Genomic DNA, 22602 nt, shown 5'->3' with positions numbered 1-22602 from the left:
CAAAAGGGACTACTTCGTATTTCTCTTGATCTTGTTTTCTCTCTCTAATTTCTCTTTTCCACTTTGGTTTTGGTAGAAATAGTCGGCCATTTACCATACATCTTACGACTCAATATGGCTCGACAGTCGTCCGTAGGATAGTATAGCAACCAAAAACTTTTCAACGGAGACGGAGTTGATGAAGTGGGCGGAGAAACGTTACTCGTACCTAGCTATGCGACAGTTTGCTTATTTAAGCTCGGCTTAAGCAAAGCCTTCGGTCGTCGTCGTTGTCGTCGTCGTCGTAGCCTTCGTGTATCTCTCATAGTCTTCTCTCTCTCTCTCTCTCTCTCTCTCTCTCTCTCTCTCTCTCTCTCTCTTTCTCCTTTCTGCCACCATCGGGAAACATTCAGAAGGAGCGGGTAAGAGAGAGTAAAAGAGCTTTTCCCGAATATCGTGGTTTACGAATTGAAAGATCGAACTTCCAACGTAAGCACTACACGGTAACTAACTAACTGCTGTTTCTCTCTCTCTCTCTCTCTCTCTCTCTCTATCTCTATCTCTATCTCACTCTTCCCCTTATTCCAACAGTTTTTTCTTCTATCTCTCAGCCAAACTTCCAGCAGCAAATTGGCATATACCATTTCGCCCTACCGATTGTTTCTCTCGTTATTGGCTATCAGAGCGGATCGATGCGGGTCTCTATATATGTAACATAGTGGATAGGTATATGCACGATAGTAAATAATGCGTACGATTGCTAGAAATATAGAGAAGCAACATTTGCAAGATATCTCTCTCTCTCTCTCTCTCATCTGTCTATATATATATGTATAATATATTGAATTGGTATATGCACGATAGTAAATAATGCGTACGATTGCTATGAATTTAGGAAAGCTACATTTGTATGATAAATTTTTATTGGAACAACGATTACCGTGAATCCGGTATAAATTTGTTTTCAACGTAAACAGAAATAGAATGAAATGATCGAAATCTCGATTAGAATCAGAATTGGTATAAGCTGAGTGATGCGTTTATTTTTTACCATTTTATTTTATCATACCTCGAAAAGAGAATATGCGCGCGTCCGATTCTTGTTTTTTTTCTTTTTATTTTTTTTTTTTTTTAAGCGGTTAGTCTCGTAATCATTAATGATCTTTTATCGAGTAGATTATAAGGCTGGCAATAATATTTCACAATGTTACTTTTTTCCCGTTCGCTCTCGCTTATGACACGATACGGCTACATTATTTCCTCAGTAAATTGTTAGCACGCGATTCTAGAAACGGTATTTGCTACCAAAGAAACATAATATATTCTTTATGTTGAACATTATATCACGATTAATCGCGATTCCACCTTTTTACACAAATTTATGGCAACGCTAATTAAATCTTAGTACACTGATTGGAAAATTTATTAAAGAATATGACGATAAATCAAAAAATAAATTATAAAGATAATTTAATCGTTAAACATTATTAAATGGATGAATGATCTGTTCGGAATAAACAAAAACTGTATTGATTCCAGAGAGACGATAAAAAGATACGACTCATTTGATAACATTGGATAGGTTTGGAAAAGGTTTTCGTTAAGAAGTGACTCAAATAAGTAAAAAAGAAGAGTATACAAAGACACACATTATAATTACTTGTAAAATTCGTGAAAATGTTCCTAATTTAAACGCGTTCGCCTTGTAAGGTGGTTCCATAGTTTGTACGTCATTGCGTTAAGTAATCGCATTAGTCACGCTTTCGAATTATCTTTCGCTTCGCGTATAATACAATAATATGTATATATTAATCGTAAAAATTGCATTAGTTTTTTTCGTTACAATAAATATTAGCGTCTTCAGTATTTAAGAGAGAAAACTTGTTGATCAAAAACGATAGTTTAAGTGAAGTGTGCAAGAGCATAAAAAAAAAAAAAGAAACAAAAGAAATAATTTGAAAATGTAACATAAGTTATTCTCGTTTTTCCAAGAAATGTAAAAGCGCGCATAACGAGCGGACATTAATTCCATGTTCTGCATAGCGAACTATGCGTTCGATAAAAGGAAAATGAAAAGTCGGAAGGGAAGCTATTTCTAGTGACTTTGTTCGAACGGAATGATATTGACGAAGAGGAGGAGGAGGAGGAGGAGGAGGAGGAAGACGGCAACGACGACGACAAACTTGGTTTAATGCTAGTAACGTGCCTTGGAAAAAGCGATGGTGCATCGTGGAAAATACGAGCGAAGCGTGCCGCGATCTTCGCTTTAGCTAAAATCTCGAAGATCCGAACCCTTGCATACTGGACTAATAAACTAACCTGCCCATTCCTTTGCTACATCAGCCTCTTATCTTTCGCTCAAACTTTCTACCATCCTTAAGAAAACTCCTAAGATTTGAGTCATACTTTCTTTTGCTATTCTTTTTTTCCCTCTCTCATTTCTAATTTTATTCTTATTTAATGGAACAGATTGATCACGAGATATATCAAATTTCGGTTTCCATCGTTATAAGTCTTTGATATTTTGTGATTGGTATTTGATGCATATATATATATATATATATATATAGACAATTATTATTTATTTTATAAATAAAATTATACTCAGTAGTCATAACAATAAAATGTTTTATTTGCAATTTGTTCACTTTATTGAAAAATCGAATTTCATGTAATATCATTCATTTGATAATTTTAAACGATCACTCCGAAATGTGGAAGTTCTAATATTTTTAATTAATTCGATAAAGAAAAACGAAGAAAGAAGTTCGTTTCGTTAAGCTGTTTGCTCTTCTAGCATCAAAAGTGTTGTAACTCAGTTTTCTTCTCTTAAATCACGAGAACGAGAAACTAACAAACGAGATAGGATAAAAATGATCTCGCACGCACGCTCCTATACAATTACGTGATCTTGCTTGTTCTTTCTTTCGTTTAGTTATGATTAAACAATTTCAGTACTTTTTACGTTTTCTACGTAAGTATTTGTTTTATTTCTCCATTTCTCCATCTGGAAGAAATAAAATCAAACGGGATTACGTCTAGGGAGAAATTCTTATTTTTAAATTGCAACATTGATTTCTTAAATTTGATAGATGCTTTAATATCCTTAATTATTAGTAATGTCCATTTGTTTCATTAATTACGAACTATCAATTTGTTCAATTTGAACCGCTACGCAAAATCGTAATGAACTGTATTATAAATCAGTTTTTAAATATTACTTTTATGTTATTGTTTAAGAAAACAAAAATTATAATAATTAAATAAACCTCGCAAAATTTATATTTTATATTCTTATTCATTGGATGAAAAAGTTTTATAAACAATACTTTTTTGTTTGATTCCTATTCATTTGGATAATTCTAGCGTGTGGGGAATAAATAAGGATAATATTAATTATAATAATAAAAATAATAAATAATAATAAATAATTACAATTCGATTCTGTACAGACTTGAAATACTGTTCGATTAATGCAACGTTATATGAGTACAATACAAAATTACTCCTTTATTTGTCACGAGACTGATAATTATCGAAGTACAAAGGCAAGTCCGTCTTTTGAAATTACTCCATGCCGTTTCGCTGCCCGCTTGATTTTATACTCCTCTACCAAAGATAAAACTTACTCATTGATCCTAACTCTCTGTAATAGATGTTTCTAATTACCTTAGTTACTTTAAATTTTAAGAGTAGGAGTGCATAAACAATTTTATATCTGAAATAGAAAAAATAGTTATGGAAATAAATAAATATAATTCTTAACCATCTCTCTAATTTTGCATACGAAATATTCTTTTTATTCTTTTAGGTAAAAAATGATTTCGTATTTTAGTAAAATTTGCCACGGTTGCGACAGAGTTTCGTCAGAGTTGCATCAGGGCTGCATTAGTAAGAAAAGGTTTACGTTTTTCAGTACATTTTTATATATACACGTAAATATTTAGGATTGCCAAAATATGTCAGACTGTCCTTAAAAATAAAAGCTACGTTTTTGATGAAAGGATATATAATTTGAAGCGAAATATTCATTCCTCAATAAAAAAAAAAACAAAACAATACTACGAAGTTAAAAACATACGTAAATTTTGTATACGAATAAATTGAATTCGGTTACTTTAATAGAGCACTAACTTTTTCATTTTATACAATTAATCCTGTTTCTTCGAATTTACGTGGTAAAATTTGGCAAACGAAATGAAAATAATCCCTCGACAAAAGGAAATAATAGAAAATAAGAAATTTGATAAGATTCAATAAACCATAGAAGATAGTAAAATATACGATGCGTATCCCGAGCGTATCATCGTTTATGTTTGCTCGTTGACTTTCAAACTTGGACGAATCTTCGAAGCGCGGTAATGCAGAATGCCTATCCGCTTGTCTAAGCGTTAGTCACGATCGTAAAACTATCGCGTAATCACCGAACCGGAATATGCAGAACCGACGTCTATGCACGAAACGTCGATGCTTATCTTCCAAGTGTTATCGAACGTATCCAAGATTATCGTAAGATTTCACGGTGAAGGTAATCCTGACGGCACGAAACAGCGGATGTACGAGTATCTTTTCTATCAAGTTAATGAATAATCGTTATAATGATGCACAAAAAAACAATGGAGAGGAAAAACAGGAAGAAGGATTGATTATTCGAATATTTTCAATCGTTAATTGAACTTTCATTGATTTTATCGTACAATTTTTTTCCATTATCGTCAGCATTCTCTAATCTTGCGCGTTGGTTATTTTCTTTTATTCAAATGATTTTACATTACAAGGATCTATTTTTTACTTTTTCCTCCAAAATTTGAGCTTTCAATTTGACCTATGTTTTTTTTTTTTTTTTCAATACTTTCTTAGAAAAAAGGAACGACAGGGAAAAGAAAGTTTTATCGATAAAGTCGAAGAGTTCGTTGATTGAATTGCTATGTTCACCAGAGCAAATTACATCTAATGAGTCTGCGTCAAGTAGGTAATTAAAGCGCGTATTTTTTTTCTCTCTCTCTTTTTTTTCTTCTTTTCTTTTTTTTTTTTTTATATCACGGTATGCATAATTTATTTCGATTTCGATGCGTTTTTTCCATCATTGTTCGTAAGCTCATGTTAATGATGATTATTATTATTCGTCTAAGAAGGCTGAAAGACTAGTTGAGTATCGTTTCATAAAAAATATCGATGAATCCTTTGTTTTTCCATGATTAAGCAGATAAGGTTCAGAAGAATAAGCGCGAACATCGTAAGATGGAAATACCTTTGGAGGAAACTGTTACTCATCGTTAAACATTTGGTATCATCATTGACAATCTTCAAGAAAAAAAGAATCATCAATGAAAAAGGATCTCGTGGAATAATGATCTATTCAAGTAACAGGATGCTGACAAAATTTATGTAAATCAATTAAACATTTTCTTATTATTTTCCTTCGTTTGTGTAATTTTGATCAAACATTAATATCTTATTTTAAAGTGACGAGATTAATTGAAAATAAACGAAAACAAATAAATAAGACATAATATATTTGTAAACGGATAACAAAATTTTGTATATAGAAAATTATACATTTTTCAGATGATATCTTTAGACATCTATAACTGAATACTCTAAAGGTACAACGATAATCTTGTTAACGTTACTACTTTTGCGCCCTTGGAAAGGGCCACTCGACAAAGACGGAAGAAGAGATAGGAAGCTTGAACCGACTGTTTCGCTTCTCAGATATAACTTTTTTCTTACACGATTAATGCTTTTTCCTTTTTATTTAAAAAATAATTATGTTAAATTTGAATCGTATGAAATAGTTTTTGGTGTATATAAATGTAGACAAAAAAATCATCGCATTTACCTTTTATAATTAAATTGAATAAATATAATAAAGTTCTATATACTTAGATTGTAATTACTGAATACGTAATACGAGTATAAAGAGTAGAAAGCTTTATTAATTGGTAACGTATTATAATATAAATGACGTTAAGATAACTTGCATGAAATATTGAGAAGTTTAAGTCGTACAAGTATTGCAATACCATTGATATCGATTTCGAAGTTATTCGCGTATCGTTTGCTTTCATTTATATTAATTTTATCATTTCATTATTAATGTGAATTTTTAATCGGTTAGGTGTACAATAGTAAAGTAATTTCCATTTTTAAGATATAAAAAAGGCTTTGCAAGTTCGACTATTAAAAAATATTAGGACGATTGTTAATGATTAAGTATAATTTTCACTTACTTCTTCGATAGTATGATATACTTGCAATTATATAGAATTAACTTTGAAATTGATCCCTATATTGTTATATTTTATTTCGTATTGAAAACACAAATATGTTTTGTGAACTATAATATTTGTATCAATTCGGTATATTTCTAGTATCATATAATTGGGTTAACTTATTACGAATGTTGTCGTTATAGTCGCATGTTCCGTTTTCCAATTTTTTCTAATCACAAGTCACAGCCACTTTTTGTAGTTTCCATTTTGTCATATTTTTTTTGGTGTAAATTCTATAAAGTGGCAAGCCTTACTACCCTGCTATTCAATTTAAAGAATCTTGTTATCGTTTTCTGCGAAAAATGTAACGAAGCATGACAGCTATCTTATTATTCTGTTTTCTCATTTAAATGCATCGGATTTCTGTTATCAAATCACTTTAATTTTAATTTTTTGTTTTTTTTTTTTGTTTTTTTTTTTTCATTCAGATTCTGTCATTTAATCTTTCCAAGTTTTCTTTATAATTTTCAATATTTACTTGTTAATTTTTTTCTTCCTTTCTTGGCATTAATAATTGAACGAACAAAAGTACTCACGTAAATAAAATACATTGTGCAAATGAGATGCGAAAAAGAGTTCAGGTAATTAAAAATTATAAAAGAGTATTACACGGAAATGATTTTATCGATTCGATAAAAATTATGATGAACATTAAAGAGGAAGTTCGCGAAGCTATTTTGATCCTTTAATTAGCATCTTTCGGCAGCATGCTTTAACTTTTTCTACGGTGTATTACACGTTAAAAGAGAAACTTTACTTACTACCTTGCGATGATAGTAATAACTTCTTTCGAGTTTCTGTATTTTCACCATGTGCCGCTGTTATCGGTAAACGCTTTCGATAAAAGAACTTTACGATTATAATCAGAAATTAAAAAGTATAACTTAAAAATAATGAGAATAATTTCATAAGATAATACTCTTGTATGTGTTTAATTTTAATCTTACACTTACTACGATATCGGACTTCAATTATGCGTAAAACGAAAGACGGAAGATGTTCAATTTTATTTTGATCGTTAAATATATATTTTCTCTCAAATATATATATATATATATATATATATTTATAATAATATATTTCAAATTCTCCATAAATTTAAAAAATGTATCTCTACATCGTGTTGAGATAAGGTATTTTCTTAAAATTATTTTGCATTAAATCGTAGTAATATTATTTTATTAGGTACGTAATGTTTCTCGAATCTAACTTTAATAATAAACGTTTGTTTGATGATATTTTAATGAATCATTTACATCATCTCATTACTCAGCACTTTATTTAATAGAATAAATTCTATTAAGAGTAATATCGTAGTCAACGATTATAACAGTGACAGTAATGAAAGTGGCACAGTTTTTCTTTTTCTTTTTTCGTTGCTTTCCCCTTCTTTTAAAAACCTTCCGCATCTCTTTCTTTGTTTCTCCCTTTCTCTTAGTCGTTTTCTCTTTCTTTTACGGTACACCCTCGTGTATTTTGACTTAACGCAGGCGCATATAGTAATAGTAGAAGCACTGCTACTGTTTCTCTCGTTGCCAGACGTATAAGCCAGAATTTATTGAAGACCTTTGCCAGCACGGTACGGCACTCCTGACAACCGGAAAAAAGCCGGAAGTTCCATTGTCGAGCATTGCAACGTTTCCCGCGAAATATGATTTTTGTTCCAACGACTATACGCAACGTGGGCTCGAACAATGCTCACTTGCCACAAGGAACGCGTGATACAAAATTTCAAGGTTTCTTCGAAATCGTTAGAGAGACGATAAAAGAGAAGAGAGAGAGAGAGAAGAAAAGAGAGAACGTTACGCAATCACACTTTTATCCTCACCAACTTTCGAACCTGTCCTTTCATATATTTTCTACAAAACATTGACTCTAACAAAATATTGGAGATGTGAATTCAAGCATTAGAACCAAAGAAGGAAAGTAGTATAATTCACGAAAAAAATATAAACATTTCATCTAATACGTCGAATTGAATGCAAATAGAAAATTAGAAATTGTGGTTTCGTTAGAAATTACGGATAACTTTAGAGATAAACGAGTTATAATTTGTTGAGTGTAACGTATCATTAAATAAATATGTAGAACCATCGCTTATACATACAGTTGCATACAGAAAATAAAATATAGTGTGGGTGACTTCAATTCAATACGATCAAATTTCTCTTTTCTGTATCTTACGTTATCTTTTTGCTCTTATTTCCTTATGTATATATTTATAAACTCACATCTTAAATATTCATGTTAACTGATATTTTTCTTTATAAAAATTCAGCTCAGGAAGAATATAATTGTAAGTAAGATATGGCTTAACAGATAATAGACAATTCCAAACGTGTATCTATCATAATGATGTCCATTGATTTACATACTAAAACCTTATAAATCATGATAGCAAATATTTTCCGGATTAGATATGAATTAGAAAGTAGAAAAGCACAAAAAAAGAAAGAGAAAATGATAGAGAGCAAGAGAGAGAGAGAGAGAGAGAGAGAGAGAGAGAGAGAGAGAAAGAAAAAAAGAGAAAAAAGAAAGAAAGAGAGAGTGAGTACAACGATCCTGAAACGCACGTAAACAACGACAGTGATTATCATTCGATTGAATGCCGCGAAATACCCTAGAATATTCAATCTTAATAATATCGAAATTGTCGGATATATCGATTTAACAGGGAACATGTCAAATTTTCACAAGTAGGCGTGCAAGAGGCGGAATAAAGAGGGGACAGGAAATAGAATGGTACGATCGTTAACGATAATCGTGATGTAATAATAATAATTATCCTTGTTTAACTGGAAATAGCAATACTAATTTTCGATAATAGCCATTTTCGTAATTATACCGTGTTATGCGTCGTTGATATGCGAAACGCCATCCACGTAAATCGCAAGCGTATAAGGATGCGCGTTAACGTACCTATAAGGATGTACGAGATTCGTTCGTACGTGGTCCATTGCGTGCACGCACACACAAACACACCCACGAACACGCATACATTTATCTATATCTATCTATTTATGTTATACACCTATGAACATTGCTAACATGCATCTATAGGTAAACACTAAATTCATTGCTTACAATTAAGCGAAATTGCATTTGAATAAGGGAAACGAATGAAAAATGACAGTTAAAAGTTGACATTGAGAGATAATTGCCACTTATCGGAAAACTTTAAGCTACTTAAAAAATGTTGTATTTAAAATATATTATTATAAATTAGAAAGAAAAGAAAACAAGGAAAGATATTGTTTTGTTATCGCATATTCGAAATTTGAATTAAATATTTTCGATTTCGTGTAAGTAAGATAAGTGTGTTTCTCTCTATGTGTTTGTATTAAGAAACAATATTGAAAAAATGTTTGCTTTTACTAATGAATTTATTATCTTATGTGTAGAAAAATAATAGGTTTGTTAATGAGTCAGTTGACTTACAATCACTTCCGTGTAAATTATTATAATTATTTAAACGAAATATTTTAACAAAACGAATAATGTTTTAGCAACAATGACTTTGAACAATGTCTTTAAATGTAAATAAATTTTCACATTAACATGATACAATATTAATGATAGATTAATCACTATGATCAATCGTTATTATTTTCGTTTGACGCCTTTGCCGGGGAATTAAACAACGAAGTGGGAGACGAATATAAAGTGGCGTTCTGTGGTGAGAGGTTCTACAGTTAACGTCTAGTGCGTTTACCGTTCTTAGCTTGAATCGATTTATAGTCCACGCGATATTAACAAGTGTCACGAGTCGGTTGTCTTTAATATCGTGTGACATTCCACTTTGGTATTATTTTCCGATTAAAGATCTGTGTAAGTGTCGTTCATTTAAATTAATTTCTCGTATGAATATATATATAAAAAATCAATAGTGAAAGTCATATTACAAAGGAATGAATTTTAATCTTATTGTTGAATAAAAACACATTTTTTGTTTCCACGTATAAGCGCGTATTTATATTTAATTAAATGTTATTAAATTTATCTTTAAATTAACGATTAAATCATCAAAGGAAACAACTTCATTTTTCAATTATATTCTTATCAACGTACAAACTTATTTTGTTTTGTTAATTGATTCGCCGATGTTATTGTATTATCCTAAGTAAAGAACAAATTTTCAATTATCTCATAGAAGAAAATTCGATTTATCATCGTGATTGTCGGTAAATCTTTTCCTGGTTTTCTTACAAATTACGTTTTGCTTACTATTAATACTTATTTTTAACAAATACTGCGTACTTTCAATAAAGTACTATTCGAATATAATTAAATTTTTTATAAAATAATAGATTTGCATGATAGATAATATTATCAGATAACTGCAAATGAAATAATAATACAGTTTGATAAGGTCGTACAATTTAATTTGCGTTCGATGAGTTTTAATTTTCGATATCTTATAAAATAACACGTAATATTTTTCGCTTTTTTTTTTTAATTTTTTTGATCCGATAGATGATCCTGCAATTTATCTTATATAAATTTAATTAAATCAGTGATATATACGGTAATTTGATTAACGTTCACAAAAGTTACTGCTTATTTTTGATAATTAAGCAATACATTTCGATTGTTATTTTAGTTTAACACGTGTCACATATAACGTAACGAATAACCCATATAATATTTTATCTCTCTCTATAAACCAGATTAAAATATAATAATTTCAAGAGAAGGATTGTCTATGGGGGATGGTGTGGATTATAAAAAAAAAAAAGAACTTATACATGTAGCATTGCAATTCATTTGTACATTATTTCTATCTTTTTGTAATAACAATAAATACAAAATTTGATGTAATTTTGTTAGTTCTCTCGTAAGAAGATAAAATATTTGGACGCAGTGTTAAAAAATCGTTTTTTTATGAGAAAATCTTTGGTTTCGCGTTATTCTGGTTGAGTTGCATTTTATATGGCCATGACTCGAATTGTCAGGCACGGATATGGACATTAGAAAGAAGTAAAAAAACGAAAGATTGCACGAAACCCAAATACTGAAATATCCACCTGTCGATCGATTTAGAATGTGCCCTGCAAATGACTACTCTTTTATAGAACTCTTTATATAGAACATCGATGCTCTTCTTCTTTTGCAACGAAACTGTAAAGTTTAAAGTCCAATCCTTGTTTTGTCAGGTGGTAACGCTAATAATGATTTTAAATATCTTTTTCTATCGAGATGATATAGGAAATAAAATACAATAAAAAGAAAAAAAAAAAAGAAAAAAGATTAGAACATACTCACACGTGTGTTGTCACGTATTTATATGTTGTAATATATTATTTGATTTTCTATTTGCAGCATGTCATACAACCTATCGATAACAGTAGAATGCTCGGAGCCATTCCTCGGGCCGACTCTCGGCCAAAGTTGTCCGGGTTCTCAATTTTTGATGTTCATGACGCTCGTGGATACATTCATACGTGCCAAACAAGATATTTCGTTTCTATGCGAGAGGGTCAAACCAATTGATTCACCTGAATATTTCTACGACTTTATTGTCGTTGGCGGTGAGTATAAATTACTTATATTAAAAAGAAAGGACAAAAAATACTATTATATGATGAAGTGTATCTCGTTCTACCGCTTACTAAAGTTAATAAAAAGTTCTCGATTGAGGCCGTTTACCCAGTTATGCCAATATTTATGGTAGAATTAACGAAATATAGTTCCGTTTCTACTTGTGCATGAATTTTTTATCATTTTTCTCTTTTTTTTTGTCTTTCATCAACGATATATCTACTTCCTTTACAATCTAATAAGTCTACGTGTTCCTTTTTAAGTTTTTCTTTCTCCTTTATTAAATCATTTTACTGTTACTGTGTTATACAATTATGTTACTGTTACAAAACAACTATATATTATACAGGAATAAGTTTACGCAATTTATTATTAATTATAATTGACGATCGAATTGACAACTTGAATTTATCATTAAGGAACATTAATTTTTTCTTGAAATAATGTAGGAATCGTAGACTAATTGTTACTTTTTATAATAAGCAAAAAATCGAAACGATTTCATACAAGACGAGATCGAAAAGTACAAGCAATACTTAAATATAGATTGCCGGATGTTAGGTATATATCTATTTTGCCTGAAATGAGTCAATTTGATTTAAACATCAAAATTGAAGTTTACAAAAAAAAATTAAATTCTTTATTACATTTAATATACAGAAGCCCTTACTTCTATTTCTTTTTCATGATACTTGAACTTGACAATTCGAACGATTTGTAATTTTATTTTAATAGACAGAGGCATGAAAGTATTTTCGGCTTAATGATCATAATGTTTGATACGTGTAAAATGACTAATTTAAAAAATAAGCCAATTAGACTCACATCCTTCAAAATAGGTATAGAACGTAAAGATTTTTCTAATTAAGGAGTGGGGAGCGGAAGGAATTAGTATTGGTGAACATATTTCATAATTTCATTAAAAAACAACATATGTTTTTAAAAAACTTACTTAAGTTTTTCTAAATGTATAGCAATAAAATCGTAAATGAGTCAAATAGACTCGCTCCGGCAATCTAATGTAAAAAAATAAAGTAAGCTAGCTAATAAAAAATGTGTCCGTGAACATTACACTCGAAATAGAACGTTGTCCTAATCTTTTAAATTGCAATCATTTTTACGACACTTCGAGAGGACAAAATGTTCATTTGCTACGGTTCGTAGCATGAAGGACGTCTATCTCAACAGTCTCTATCAAATTACAAACGATCTCTCTTTTAAGTCGACTTTAAAACGATTTCAAATAGGTACTAGATTTTCCATAAAAAAAAGTAACTAAAATTAGCATATTTCATGGATAATTATTAACGTTTCGCAAAATGCAAGTAGGTACTAATTCGATCTGTTTACAACCTTCATCGACATTATCGTGTTACTGATGAAGTGAAGAGTAAAGAAATAGAAAATAGAAGAAAATTACAATTGCAATGTAAAACCAGTGCATAATTCAATGCCAGACAATCATCTGTGGGACTCGAGCAGTCGCTTCTTCGTCAAGTTGATGATTATAATTCATTTTCTTCACTTCCTATTTTGATTTTTATTATCCAATAACGTAGGGAACGAACACGTGCGATTTGAGTTTAACGTTCTATGTTAATCTAGATTATCGTGAGACTATCTTGCGAATATGAATAAAAAATGCAATAAGGGGCGAATGAGAGGGAAAGATAAAAAGAGAGAGAGAGAGAGAGAACGAACGCAGCTTGCGGAAGATGTTATCGACCGACCTTAATTATCACCATCGTTCGTCCGTCAGATTGCTATCGTTTCTAAATTACGAACGCATAGATCGTCTTGCTTTTCTTTTCTCTAGAATTACCAGTATTCGTAAAACTCGCCAAATCGGTTGGTGTAATCAACTCGAACTATATAAGAAAAATAATCAAAATACGAAAGTAGTCTCGTGGTATTGTATACTTTATTAGTGATTACGGATATGTGTTCTAATTGGAGGAGAAAGTAAAAGACGCGATACATTTGATGAGCAATTAAGATCAATCGTCCGAGAAACTAGCGAAGCTACCACAATTTTTTTTCCCCTCTCATACCAATGTTAAGTTTCCTTTTACAATAGTTACTGAATACGTTTTAGGAAGTATCATCTTGTATTTCTTGATTTTTCGCTCAAATGAATTTAATCGTAGTTTCCACGAGCGATACCAAACTATCTCTCGTCCATCTATCTCTTTGATTTAAAGAAATTCTCGAATAATTTGTACTTTTATATTAAAAAACAATTTCAGAAATAATGTTCTCTATTACAAATGTTTACAATTAAATAAAAGTTTAATATTTAATATCGAAATACGAGTGAAAAAGAGTGAAGTAGACAAACTGAGATAAACGGTAAAAGACAAAGAATAAAATGAATGACTTCGATAAAGATATTTTTGAACGATTACAAGTCATCTATAAATGTTATCCTCAACGTTATACGTGTTAGTTGATTTAACAATTTGTTTCAGATCTAAAAAATGTCTCTTCCTCGTTCATATTTAATCCTTCCACTTCCGTTATATTTTTATCATGTTTAAAGAATCAAAGGGAATAATGTCGAATGGAGCTGCATCAGTGTTAGCGATAACACGATTATTATTATGCTATAGTGTCGAAATACTGTGTTTATTAACCGGAACTTTTAACAATAGCTTTCCTTTTTTATTTTTCCTTTTTTATTTTAATTCTCATTTCGTATATTTCTCTTTTCATTCCATTTCCTTCTGCATCTCTCTTTCTCTTTTTGTTTCTCGATTTGCGTTTGGCCATACTGGATATTAATATATGTATACTGATATTTATTTAGTAGAACGGGGTGATTATTAGGTCGTTAATTTCTGACTCGTTGTTATCGAAATGGGGACCTCTCCTCCGCTCTACCTCTTCTCTCCTCATTTCTCACCTTCTTTCAATCCTCCCGTACTCTGAATCGCCCGATTCGATCGAACAGAATGGTCAGGCCTGTATAAACTGCGTGCCATGATAGGGGCGACGCGATGCCATTATTGGCTCGTGCACTGTTGGTCGACAGATATAAATTCTCGAAGGTAGGAAAACGCGCACGATGCGCCGATGTAGACGTGCCATTCGATCTAACAGAGAAGGTTTAGCTGAGGGAAACGGGATTGAAAGGGACTTTGCGTAAACTAGGATATCGATTGGTGGATCCGTTCGATTCATCAATGGAAAATCAGAGGGAGGAGAGGAAGAGAGCTGTTGCTAGAACATAATTTAAACAACCCACAGAATTTTACATACTCACTGCAATTTACATTTTAACATGGGATCAAACGAAAGAAGAGAAAGAGATATGATAAGTATGAATGTGTTCGATCGGTACTTGATAACTAATAGAGTTTTCATGGATAGTCAAATATCTCTGAAATATTCACTTTTCATTATAGACTTTACGTATATATTACATTCGATTCGTGAATAAACGAGAAATCCTACGAAGAAATGTGTATACATTATCGCGAATTATAATACAATATATGATTCCGTTATAAGAAAATAATATATACCTGTTATTTCTTAATATTGAAATTATTGAATAGACAGTTTTGAACGCATAATATCACGTATCGAGTTATTAGAAAAAGTAATGATTCTTATCTTCCGACGTATCTTTGATCCGTTATATTATAATTTCCCTCTCGCATTTTCTCTAGCCTTACAAGGACACGCAAGAAGTGGAGAACCTTGACCAAGGATCGGAATCGTTAATATGAATACATACACAAACAACCACGACGGTAAACAGTATATTATATTGATCGAACGTAAGTCGACAAAATGAGTGAAATGTTGTATCAAGATATTTTTCACAAAAAATCCATTTTAAGAGAAAAAAAAAAAGATCTAGCTAACTAGATGTTAACAAATATATATATATATCGAATCGATTGATAAGTGACACGTAAAGGTGTGTAAACAAGTTACACAAAAAATCACCAAGTGTGATCGACACGATGATCAAAGATGGTTAAGGTAAAAGAAGAAAAAAAGGAGAAGAACAAGATCCGAGGATGCATACATGCATGCATTCGCATGCACGCAGGAACGTTTATGTCGGACGACGTAGTAGAATGTCGAATAGTACCTTTCAGCAAGTGTACATAACCATCAGCTCATTCGACTCGTACTTTAGTTATGCAAGTCTCCGGTTTTTGCCGGCACGGCACGAACCGTTTTCACTTAGTGGTCTTATGCTTCCTCGATTCGGCTTCTCATACATTCGTATTAAACACCGATTATGAACGGTGCCAAAGAAAGAAAAAAAGAAAGAAAGAGAGAGAGAGAGAGAGAGAGACAGAGAGAGAGAGAGAGAGAGAGAAAGAGAGTGTTTTCAAAGGAAGAAGAAATCTCGAGCAAGAGAAAGAAAACGAGAGCGTGCGTCCAGCCTTATCGCCATAAGAATTAAAAATTTGCCAGAGTGGAACGATGGACGGACGTTTCGGTTCGTATATCACGTACACGATCCACGATCTTTCATTTGAAAGGAACGTACACGTGCGTGAAGAACTAAGAAGAAGAAGAAAAAGAAAAAAAAAACAAATTTTCCTACGATCGAAATGTCAATCGTATTTATTCAAATTCACGTTTTTCGTCTAAATGCATATTAATCCTGAATTTGACGACCAATTAAACAAATTGTCCTGTCGTCGAAATGAAACTACGATGCACTATTTGCCTGCAATATAACAAATACTCGGTTATAATTATTGAAATATAGCTATATTTAGAATGTGCATAATATATTCCACAATCGAAAATGAGGGACATAAAATAAGATAAATATAAGTAAAAGTTCTTTTAAATAGGAATTAGAGTATTTGAAAATATTTATAGAATAGACGGTAAAAGTGTTCGTTAAAATATCATTTTTAAATCTATTTAAATATATTTAAATACATTTAAATACAATTAACTTGTATTTAGTTCACATTTCGATAACCGTCCATTAGCCTTGTATAATTCATTCCGATTCCGATTGAACGATATTGAAGCGAACCTGCATCCATAATAATCCTTATTAGAAAAACATTAGAGATAGATTGATTTTGCATGATAAAAATAAAAAAGTAACAGTTTTCCCTTTTTGTCCTTAAAAAGGAAGAGAAAGCGGGAAAGTTGTTGAAACTGGCAAGGCCAATAACAACGATTCTCTTCCTACGATCGGTTCTTCTATTGTCTCAGGAATAAACGAAGGCCAATTGGGCCAATATTAAATATCTATTTCTTTCTTATTTCTATTGATTATGTCCTCTAATATAAGACACTTAAGATCGGACACGCGGAGAAGAAAACGATACGAGCAAATAGGTGGAACGATAGAGACGCGCTTCATTTTCCGCACTATTACGTCCGAAAGCGAAACGAAGTCTAGCACCGGTTTCGATCGGTTCGACAGAAACTAAATGAAGTAACGTAAAAGTATAATGACGGTAGCTGGTGTAAGTTTCCCTTTCAGGTTCTTACTCCATCTCTTTCTCTCTTATTTTCTCGTTCTATTTACGTCTGTGTTTGCCTGTCTGTCTTTCACTCGCTCTCCCCTTTCTCTCCCTTTCTCTCTTTCCCTCTCTCTCTTTCTCTATGTCTGAATACGTGCCGTACTCAGTCGGCCTCGAAAAGACATCAGGGTCAGTTGAACGATTAATTACTGCAAACAACTTCTATGTGCACGCAAACGTGTCCGCAGACAGGTGGACATGAGTAGATAATCCTTATTTTCTTGCTCGCAATGTTACGAAAAGAAAAAATAATCAAGGGAAAAGAAATATGACTAATTCTTTTATTAAACGAGAATAAATGTTTGGGATTATAAGTGAGAGAGTATTTTATTTGCTTACGATAACGTACACGTTTTCGTATAAATTGTGCGTTGGTAACGTTAGTAACGGTTCGTTAGTCGAATGGAAACTAGGACGTCGCTGATAACCAGAAGGGGGTAATTTACAAACTTCGAAAGTATTAGACAATCGTTCCGATTTTTTGATGGAACTGGAGAGTTCAACGACTGGTTTGCTGAGCTTAAATTAACATTTCGTTTTGAAGGTGCGCACAAAGGTGCGATAGCATACGACGCACGGGTTAATCGTAGAGAATTCAACACTCTGAAAACGAACCTCTGCTTGGCCTTTCCTTCTGTCCATATAATTATCTTCTCTTAGTCGGAAACTGGGGGGCAAAGAGGATAGGAGGGAGATAGACAAAGTGAGATAGAAACTGAATATTCGGATAGACGTTCCTTTGATGTATTCGTCATTAATTATTTCAATTTATCTTTGTCCGAATAAACCGTTCCACGTAATGTTTCTAAATGATTTAGAATTCGAAATATAAACCTAGTAAGTGTACATAGGAAGAAAATAATGTTTCGAGATGCATATGCACTCATCTGATATAGTACCTGCGGTATTACCATGGTCAAGGTCTTAAAGATTCACTTTCCAATAGACTCTAAATAAACATTTTTTCACATTCGAGCAACTCGATATTGCTAATTACGATTATACGCGCGCACATTAAATCATCTTTGTATAACTTTTAACGCGTAGGAATGCAAGAACGCGCGCGTCAATTACTTCTGATAACGTTCGAAATATCGACGAATATAATAGGTCAATAGAAGCGAAATATATAACGTTTATAAACGAATGAAAGGATATGTATTATTCGATACATTAGATTGTTTCATATTAAATTGCAAACACCTTTGTGATACTTTATATTTATATAAGTAAATAATACCAACGTATTTTATTAAACATTCTGACATTATTTATTGATAGATCAAATATGATTGATATACTATAAGTGATTTTAGATGCAACGTTCTATGTTATCTTTTGTGTGCCATTGTGAGAACAGAAATATTAATTTCTTCGTTCGGAAAGTGCAATGACTTATAGAATATTTTTCCAAAAGTAAATCGACTTAATTTCTGATTATTTTTTCTATTAGGTGGATCGGCTGGTGCTGTAGTGGCTTCTAGATTGAGCGACATACCCGAGTGGAAAGTTTTACTTCTCGAAGCAGGTCCTGATGAGCCACCAGGCGCTGACGTTCCCAGTATGGTAGCGATGTTTCTCGGTAAGTTTCACCAGGAAATCTTAATTAACTCGGTAACGTGGCTAGATATTTAGAAGTGAAAGACTGCATATTTATAAAGTAGTTCTGATAACAACAGAAAAAATTACAATCCGCAAATGTAATGTAAATATTGAAACTTATCAATTGACGGGGTTGTATATTTCTGCGAACCTGCTCGACAAGTTTCTTTTTATTGCTCGCATATGCTAGTCTATATTTAATTACATTTAATACTTGAAATTAATTAATAATTATTTATTTCTATTGATAGGTAGCGACATTGATTGGCAATATAGAACTTCCAACGAGAAAAACGCTTGTTTATCCAGTGGTGGGTCATGCAGTTGGCCACGTGGTAAAAATCTAGGTGGAACTTCGGTGCATAACGGTATGATGTATACTCGTGGACAACCCAAGGATTATGATAATTGGGCTGCCCTTGGAAATAGTGGATGGTCTTGGCAAGAGGTATATCTATATATGCATATCTATAAATAATATTTATTATAACCGTAAAACAATTTTGATCGATTTAAAATTAATTTGTTGAAGAGTAAAATGATTAAAATGTAGACAGGTAATTTGAATGAATACTAATTTATCACATGGAGATTTAAAGACATTTCATGTTATTTTAATTAGAGTGGGAAACTAATTTATTTATTTATTCTTTCGGTATGCGAAAGAAATGAAATCATCGTAACGAATTACCATGCTAAATGGGTATTTTTCTTTCTAACGATAACGATATATCATTTCGCGTGGCTTATTTTTTGATAAAAAATAAAAAAATAATACAATAAAATCTTGAAGTAATATTTGAAAGTACGTCTAGGAATCTTGGATTAAGGAAACGAACAAAGAAAAATCTTGAGATCAACGTTAAATTGTCCGAGACTTATATTTTTCACATGGCTATATTTATAAGCTCGTAAAGAAAGAACAACAAAGAACAATAAAGTATAGTGAACTCTATGAATATTTAACATGAAAATAGAGAATCGTTTCATAATCGACAATGTTAAGGGGAAGCGTGCGAAAATAATCCACGTAACAATAATCATCATGATGCTCAACGCACTCATGATACACTTTCTCATATTTTCATCAGGTTCTGCCATACTTTATGTGCTCGGAAAATAATACGGAAATTGATCGAGTTGGTAACGAATACCATTCCTCCGGTGGTCTATGGACTATCGAAAGATTTCCTTGGAAACCCGAAATTACTCGAGATATTTTGAATGCAGCCAGAGAGAGAGGATATTCGATTACAGAGGATCATAATGGAGCTAGTTACATGGGTTTCACTGTAGCTCAAATGGCTAGCAGGGATGGGGTTAGAGTGAGCAGCGCTTCAGCTTTTTTACGTCCAATACGCAATCGACGTAATCTTCATATTGCCCTAAACGCTACTGCCACCAAAATAATCGTTGAAAATTACAAGGCTGTTGGAGTCCAATATTTTCAAGTAAAAATTGTTTATTTTTCGCAAAGGCTATCATTTAAATAATTATTTTGATAAAAATTGATCTTCGTTTCAGAATGGGGAATTTCGCATTGCACGTGCTTCTCGTGAAATCATTGTCTCAGGTGGTGCAGTAAATTCTCCTCAATTATTATTGTTATCCGGAATTGGTCCGAAAGAACATTTACAAGCCGTAAATGTCTCCCTCGTTAAAGATTTACCAGGTGTCGGACACAACTTACAGAATCACGTGTCGTATACTGTCTCTTGGACTATTAATCAACCAAACGTATTTGATTTAAATTGGGCCTCTCTCCTAGAATATGTTGCTTTCCATAAAGGACCAATGTCCTCGACCGGTATGTCCCAAATTACAGGATTTGTATCGTCGAGTCATACTGCTCCGGATGAACCCGATCTTCAGTTTTATTTTGGTGGATATCAAGCAGCTTGTTCAATTACTGGTGAAATAGGAGCACTTATGGACAATCAAGGCCGTAGTATTAGTATATCTCCGACAAATATTCATCCACGTAGTCGAGGTGATGATCTTCATACTTAAATTTGATATTTTATTAAATAATTATTTGTATCGTAAACATAGAGAAATTGTAATTATTGTTTAATCGATCGCGACTCGAGTCATTTTTACCATAATATTCCATTTATATATTTTCAGGAATTCTTCGATTAGCTAATAATAATCCATTTGAAAAGCCGCTTATTTGGGGAAACTATCTGAGCGATCCAATCGATGCCGCTGTTCTGGTTGAAGGCATTCAAATCGCATTATCTTTCGCTAATACGTCCTCAATGGGAAAATATAATATGAGTCTCAGTAACAAACCATTATCTGCGTGTTCTCAACATAAATTTCTCAGTAATGAATACTGGAATTGTGCGGTTCATCAAGATACAGGTCCCGAAAATCATCAAGCAGGATCTTGCAAGATGGGACCACCGACCGATCCAATGGCTGTAGTGGATTCACAACTTAGAGTTTACGGTATCAAAAATCTACGAGTAGCCGACACATCCATAATGCCACAGGTGAATTATTACTCATATATTCAAAAATTATGATTGTATATATTATTTCTAAATTATTTTTCAAAAATGAATCTTATTAATTATCATTATCATATTGTATGAAGGTAACTTCCGGTAACACTGGTGCTCCAGCAGTTATGATCGGCGAGAGAGCGGCAGCGTTCATTAAATCCGACTGGGGTGCTGGCGCAACACAATGGTACGGGAAAGCTACAACCTTTAGGAAAAACTTCCAATGGAAAGGCCATTAGTCATCAGCAATTTACAATGTTTCCTAGTTCTCATTCGACGATCGACAGTTCACTGGAATACTTACTATGGGGGATCAAATACATCGACTGGGACCAGGCTATTTGGTAGTAGTAATCTCGCATTCCCGGCACGACTTCTAGTCCATGAAACATCGACTTTCTGAATGCTATGCGACGTCGATGCGCCAATGCGAAGCTACGAAAAAGACGAAACGGATCCAGCGGGATGCCCGCAGCGAACTGCCGTGAAACCATCTTATTTTCTTTCTTCCTTTCTTATGGCTACGTAGATACTACACCTAATATATATATATATATACCAATCAGTCGGTACAAATGAAACACTAATGCACTATCAATTCGAAAAGATACAACGATGTCTCTTACCACTGACAAGCTGACAAGAAATTTACAAAACTAATTCATTTGCGTTCGGTTTTATCCGGGTGTAACTACTAACATAACAAAAATTAGTTTGAAAAATTATTTCTTTGCCGTTTTATGACATACTTCGACATCGGGGCCTCAAAACTTATTATCTTGACTAATGATTCGTTCAAGAACGGCCGCTCCCATTTGTTTACCAATTAAATATTCTCCAAGAATCAAAAGATAAACGATGAATTATACGTCTGTAACAATGTTTATTTGCAAAGACGCGTAATTGTCTTTATTGTTTTTCTTTTTTTTTTTTTCTTTTTCGGATTCTTTGTGTAATTTCATCCGTTAAATTGTCACGTAAGCAGATTATATTTGCTTAGTCCACATTATATAATATCGCTATCTAATAAGATAATTTACATATTAATATCGACGTAGCGGAAGTTTGAAATTCCTTGGCGATTGCCATTATCAGAACCAAAGATTCCGGGAACTAAGGAAATAATAATGTAAAACTAAGTATGTAGAATAAATAAAAAATTATTAGACGGAAGAAAAAATATTG

General features: G+C 32.4%; 2 protein-coding genes across 4 annotated transcripts in view; one reads left to right on the top strand and one right to left on the bottom strand.

Annotated features, from left to right (window-relative positions):
- LOC106787222 (hemicentin-1) overlaps positions 1-22602 on the bottom strand; it is a 300901-nt gene that overhangs the window by 211450 nt on the left and 66849 nt on the right. The window lies entirely within an intron of this gene.
- Positions 11573-22586, top strand: LOC106787242 (glucose dehydrogenase [FAD, quinone]-like). The gene is made up of 8 exons (XM_014749442.1): positions 11573-11782; positions 18759-18887; positions 19159-19355; positions 19999-20358; positions 20432-20897; positions 21035-21405; positions 21510-21604; positions 21684-22586. The coding sequence occupies exons 1-8, from the start codon at positions 11575-11577 to the stop codon at positions 21763-21765; spliced, it is 1908 nt and encodes a 635-aa protein (XP_014604928.1). The 5' UTR covers positions 11573-11574; the 3' UTR covers positions 21766-22586.

This window comes from Polistes canadensis, unplaced genomic scaffold, assembly GCF_001313835.1.
Source record: "Polistes canadensis isolate GaletaPanama2010 unplaced genomic scaffold, ASM131383v1 scaffold_4, whole genome shotgun sequence".
Taxonomy (NCBI): domain Eukaryota; kingdom Metazoa; phylum Arthropoda; class Insecta; order Hymenoptera; family Vespidae; genus Polistes; species Polistes canadensis.
The sequence above is the reverse complement of the archived record's forward strand: the minus strand, read 5'-3'. Positions and strand labels throughout refer to the sequence as shown.

Bases quoted from the DNA above. Each gene is read 5' to 3' on its own strand.
- LOC106787242 (XM_014749442.1), top strand. From the start codon at position 11,575: ATGTCATACAACCTATCGATAACAGTAGAATGCTCGGAGCCATTCCTC. The intron at 20,898-21,034 runs GTGATGATCTTC...ATATATTTTCAG, and splicing joins TATTCATCCACGTAGTCGAG to GAATTCTTCGATTAGCTAAT. The intron at 21,406-21,509 runs GTGAATTATTAC...TATTGTATGAAG, and splicing joins ACACATCCATAATGCCACAG to GTAACTTCCGGTAACACTGG.